The sequence below is a fragment of the Salvelinus namaycush genome, chromosome 14 (assembly GCF_016432855.1).
Source record: "Salvelinus namaycush isolate Seneca chromosome 14, SaNama_1.0, whole genome shotgun sequence".
NCBI lineage: Eukaryota > Metazoa > Chordata > Actinopteri > Salmoniformes > Salmonidae > Salvelinus > Salvelinus namaycush.
The window spans coordinates 19,387,430-19,393,510 of NC_052320.1; the positions used below are offsets into that span (position 1 = coordinate 19,387,430).

The window sequence follows — 6,081 nt, forward strand, 5'->3', positions numbered from 1 at the left end:
TTTTTAGGAAACAATAAAATCAAGTGAATGTACAATATAATTTGGGTGAACTATCCCTATTTCAACCTATTGCTAGATTTGTCTTGTAAGTACGTAGAGCATTGTTTTAATTGGGTGTGACATTTGAATTCACGGATGGAACAGGAAGATGTCGTTGAGCAATATACTCTGTTTCCATTATGGGAAGTTGTGTTGTGAAATTCACGATGTTCAAAACATTGTATTTTCTCTTTTATGTGATACAAGAAAGGATGACATTGTCAAAATGTACTTGGAGCTATTGGGTTCAGTAGCAAAGCCTAATCAAGAAATACATAAAGCACTAGCACACATACACAATTTGCTCTCTCTCTCGAAACTGGCCTCCTTTACAAACCTCTGCCCTGCATTGTCACGGGTTTACTGTAGTTCTCTAGGGATTCTCTCCTGTCCTATTACCAGGGTAACTCTTGATGGGCAAGTTTGATAGTATTTTCAGTCATTTCCACTGCCTTGCATTCATGTGTAGAAATGGTAGTGTATTTGACCAGTTCCACTTAGACCAGTTATTAGATTAAACTAAAACTAAACATACTGTATATAATATTACTGAACAAACTGGACCTTTGGTGGATGATAGATTATCAAAGAGAATCTGTTCCACATCCAAAATCACTCTTCTCTTCGGCACATTTCATAGGCTAAATATTAAAGTATACCATTTGATATTTGAGGCTGGCAGGTTATACACGTTTTTAAAAACTATTTGCAGGACGGTGGTGGTGTGTTTGGGCAAAAGGTTAGTTAATCTTGGCCTGTGAGGCCTTGAACCCCTCTGTGGGTCAGTGGACCCACCAGACTATTGACCGAGGTGTGTGCTTAAGATAATGGTGACATTTGCTAGTTGGGTGAAAAAGGCTCAGTTAGTATGTCTTCTTTCACCAATACACTGCTGTTGAAATATTAATTGTTTTACTGAATCACACTGAAGTAATACTGCTATTTTAGGTTCTCAATATTATAACTTATCATTTTGAATAACTATCATTAGATGAAAATGTGTCATCACATTCCAAATCAATCATCATATTTAAAATCATATTCCAAATCACACAATATCATAACTTATCATTTTTAATAACTATCGTTAGATGCAAATTAGTCATCATATTCCAAATCAGTTGTCCATGGGTCTAAAATGCAGTCAAAAACGTGATTTCCCTTTGTTTTATATATATTTCCACACTATGAGGTTAAAATAATACTGTGAAATTGCAAAAATTATGATAATGCCCCTTTAGTGCCCCTTTAGTGAGCTGTTTGAAAAGACTGCCTGCCTGCAATGTCAGCATGTTTTGGTGGGATGGAGATTGGGATGGGATGGATGGAGATTTGGACATCACCAGGCAGGCCAAAATAATAATAATAATAAGGAATAATAATAAGGAAGAGAATTCCAAACCCCTCTGCCAATAACAGCTAGATTTCCATTTTCCCCTCCCCGCTTTGACCACTCCCAGACAGTCCTAGTAAAATTATTGCTTGATAAATTGCTATTTGCTATGAAGCTATTTGTGTTTCTTTTTGACCATTTTAATTGAAAACAATCACAGTAAGTTATTTAATTGTTACCCAGAAATGATTTGATATTGAGATAAAAACAGCTCCATTGGACCTTTAAGTTTGAGCTTATGTACACCTATAATCTTTTAATGACTTATACCTTGAATTCTTACACATGTGAGCGAAGAGATACATAAATGGTCTATTTAATTCTGTGTATGTCTGTGTGTATGTGTGTGTATGTATGTGTATGTGTGTGTATGTATGTGTGTGTGTGTGTGTGTGTGTATGTGTGTGAAAGAGAGGAATAAACCTGTCAGGTGATCTACCACCTTTTTACCATCTCACAAATAAACAACATACAAATGAATAATATCAAAGTATAAATTGTTTAATTCAATAAAATATGTCTGTGTGTCTGTATGTCTGTGTGTGTATGTATGTGTATGTGTGTGTATGTATGTATGTGTGTGTGTGTGTGTATGTGTGTGTGTGTGTGTGTATGTGTGTGTATGTATATGTGTGTGTATGTATGTGTGTGTGTGTGTGTGTGTATGTGTGTGAAAGAGAGGAATAAACCTGTCAGGTGATCTACCACCTTTTTACCATCTCACAAATAAACAACATACAAATGAATAATATCAAAGTATAAATTGTTTAATTCAATAAAATATCAAGTACCATTTGTACATTTCATCATATTAAGAGATTACTTCATTCATTGCCAATACTGTTACAAAGAGTTGCATCATACCTCTGCAGTGGGCTACAACTCTTCCCTTGACAACCATTGCTCCAGATAAGGACATTTATTTTTAAATAACAGAATATTTACCAATATTCAATATAAAAATGCAAAACCCGTACAGAAATACTGCATACACAAAATTGTAAAGACAGAATGAAGGTGACATGTCAAGAATCATGAATAGTTGTACATTCATTGCACCTTCTTTACCCAATCACAACTTGTAAACTGTTGGTGGATTTTTCATATAGATACTGTACACAAACGTAACATCTTGGAATAACTTTTTCACATGGCACCGCGATAAATGTTTTTTTTAAGTCAGTGCCTGATCAAGTACCGGTTTCCAGTGAGAGGTGTGTTGGCACTCTGTGGCTAACACTGACCGGTGGCAGAGAGCAAGTTACGCAGAGTGGCAAGCTCTCTTGACAGCTGCTCCACGCGTTTTTGTAAACGGTCATTCTCTGCGGCCAGTTCCAGCACTTTGTGTTGTGTCTCCATATTGCGGATTTTGGCTTTATCCCTGCTCTTTCGAACGGCAAGGTTGTTTCTCTCCCGCCTCTGCTTATATTCCTCACTGTCCTTTTCCAGTCGCTTCTTCCCCTTGCCACCAGATGACATTTTCCCGCCCTGCAAAGGCGACCTGCCTTTACCTGGCGGGGCAGGTGTGCCGGGTGGACTTGAGGAAGACGAGGACGCAGTGGAAATATTACCAAGGCTGCCACTTGGAGTCGACTGGTAATGAAGATACCTCATGTCGTAGCCAGACGAACCGTTGTTGTCCATTCTTTGGTCCTCTTGAAGATCGTCTCTTTCACCGGTTTTAAAGTGGTTCCCAATAAACTCTGGGCTGAACACGGTGTCCACACGGGTCTCCTGCAGTTCAGGATAACCCAGGACATATGGCTCCCTAGGGTTGGCGTGCGCACTTGTCTCCCGCTCGTTGAGAGAGATGTAGTTTCTGTAGTTTTGTTCTAATGATGAAAGTCTCTTTATCCTGCTTTCCTCGGCAAGGAAACTAGCGAATACGCCTCCCCCTCTCTGCTGAGTTTCGTTGTGTGTTGCTAGTTGACAGTGCGCAGCAGCTGGATCCAAGTAGTCGCTGAAATCAATTGCTTTCTCGTGCTCGGCTATGCCAAGCTCCGTCATCGAGCCGTCAACGCGCTGCTTGCAAGTGCTGTTGTCGCTAATGGGACTGATAATGCTGTTTCTACTCTGGAAAGCAAAGCAATCCCCGTCGTAGAAGCCGGCCACTTCCATGGATCTTAACACCCGCCGAATTGCGGGAACATTGAAATCTGGTGCAGCCCGAGGTATTGGCTACGAGCGTAATTCTGGCTGAAAACACTCAAGTAACTTGGCACACGACAAAATGTCACTGTGATAATATTCAGTTATTGAAGAAAATAAACTTGAAGAATAGATCAGTAATGCAGCAGTGAGAGTCTATGAACGGTTTATATATAGGCTACTGTGAAGCTGAATGGGCGGAGCAAGCGTGATAAATCCCCTAACTACCGGTAACCTGTTCCCACTTGATTTCGTAGACTGGTTAGTTGTTTAGCAACAAAACTGATGTGTGCAGAACTATGAGGCTAAACACCCGGGGGTTGGCTTAGACTGTTGACAACATGTAGACTATATTCGTCTCCAAATTTGCATTGAAAATATAAATACATTTGCACAATGAGCACTTGTTTCTCAAATACATAGTTACAGTTGTTGGTTTTAGCCATATTAGCATTGCCATGACCATAGCTGTGGGAAGTAGAGGTGCTGAGTGTGCTGCAGCACCCCCCTGAAAGATCTGGAGAAAAGATTTTCACAGAAGTAGTGCATATTAGTGGACCGATATAGCCATTTCCAGCACAGGCAAAACTTTTTTTCCTGAATTGTAATTTTAAGAGTAGGACCTTAGAAAGGCAGAAATTCACAACTAGTCTATTAGTATAGGCCTAAAGTAATAGTCTACGGAGCTTGGTTCAAAAACATGTATATTTGGGTATATGTATTTGAAATATTTATTTGCTCTGTATTTTAGTATTTTTCAAATAATGTAGAATCTACTTATTAAAATAATTTCCTATAAAAAGCCTACTATTTGAAACGTTTCTACATTTCTTAATTACCGCTAGGACCAAACAGACCTGGATTTAAATGCATGTAGTATCTAAATATTTTTATTTGAAATACACTTTGAGTATTTTCAAATACATGCCAATACTTTCCAAGTGCATTTTTGAAAGACATTCCAATATTCAACTACTTGTATTTTCCAATAAAAAATATCCAAATACTGAACGAAAATATAAACGCAACATATAAAGTGTTGGTCCAATGTTTCATGAGCTGAAATAAAAGATCCCAGAAATGTTCCATACACACAAAAAGCTTATTTCTCTCAAATGTAGTACACAAATTTGTTTACATCCCTGTTAGTGAGCATTTATCCTTTGCCAAGATAATCCATCCACCTGACAGGTGTGGCATATCAAGAAGCTGATTAAACAGCATGATCATTACACAAGTGCACCTTGTGCTGGGAACAATAAAAGGCCAATCTAAAATGTGCAGTTTTGCTACACAACACAATGCAACAGATTTCTCTAGTTTTGAAGGAGCGTGGCACCAGTACTGTTGCCAGAGAATTTAATGTTCATTTCTCTACCATAAACTGCCTTCAATGTCATTTTAGAGAATTTGACAGTACATCCAACTGGTCTCACAACCGCATACCCCATGTAACCACGCCTTCCCACGTCCTCCACATCTGGCTTCTTCACCTGCGGGATTGTCTGAGTAACAGGATCAGAGGAGGGATGTGAGGATCTTTTATAGAAAGTCTGAATTACATTTAATTCCACAATGCTCTCCATGACAAGGAAGCTGTAGTACATTACCAATATATTTTAAAAGAGAGACCCTGGCCAAAATAGCAGCACACAGAGTTGCAGACACATTTACAACATCAGACACAAAGCATTACAGTTTAAAAAACATTTATTTACGCATTGGGAAAGTGTGGTGCAACTAATGGTCAAAACCTTGACAGCCCCCCAGATCATAGTGTTTAACTTAGTTTTAAACTTATTTAAAGGGACAAGCTCCTGTAATGTGCATCTAATGTCTATGGCTGTCTGCATTTAAGCATAGGCCACATATGACCTTACTCACAGATAAAGTTTTTGCCACTGTAGATTTGAAACAATTTGTAGAGATGATTGAATGATTTTATGAAATCCCACATTTAGGGCAGAGTGTAAATCCATTACCTGGCATATTGTAACCCACAGAGTCAAAGCTTTCCATTGAGAAGACTGGGAAAAGCATCAATACTTTGACTTGTGGGTCAGATTTTGTAAAATAATTTGTCTATTGAGTTGTACATAGTTGTACACTGCCATCTATGGGTAGTGTAAACAACAATTCACTCATGACTAAACTTCCCTTGATCTCTGCCTACTAGGCTTTGTAAAGCTTACGTTGCTTGTGACTTTTATTATTTTCTTTCGGTCACTCACCACAGTAGTTCCCCCTCAAATTATCTATTGTAATAATGGTTTCATTTATGATCTCGAATAGGCCTAACACAGTTCAGTGAAAATGTAATTATGAAATTGTAAAAAGTGTACAACCATAGTGTTTTTACCTAACCAAAATCCTAATTTCAACATATGTGACATGCCTTTAAATTAAAGGCCTATCTCTCCTAATTGACCGTAATGTTTGGCTACCATGACCAGGTACATAGAACATGGAACAACGGTCCTTAACAGTCAAACACAATAGCT

At 38.4% G+C, this 6,081-nt stretch overlaps 1 protein-coding gene across 1 annotated transcript; it reads right to left on the bottom strand.

The window, feature by feature from the left end:
- Positions 1 to 2,178: 2,178 nt before the first annotated feature.
- On the bottom strand, positions 2,179 to 3,735 carry LOC120059245 (CCAAT/enhancer-binding protein beta-like). The gene has a single exon (XM_039008146.1). The coding sequence runs from the start codon at positions 3,548 to 3,550 to the stop codon at positions 2,666 to 2,668; it is 885 nt and encodes a 294-aa protein (XP_038864074.1). The 5' UTR covers positions 3,551 to 3,735; the 3' UTR covers positions 2,179 to 2,665.
- Between the last annotated feature and the right edge of the window lie 2,346 nt (positions 3,736 to 6,081).

Bases quoted from the DNA above. Each gene is read 5' to 3' on its own strand.
- LOC120059245 (XM_039008146.1), bottom strand. From the start codon at position 3,550: ATGGAAGTGGCCGGCTTCTACGACGGGGATTGCTTTGCTTTCCAGAGT.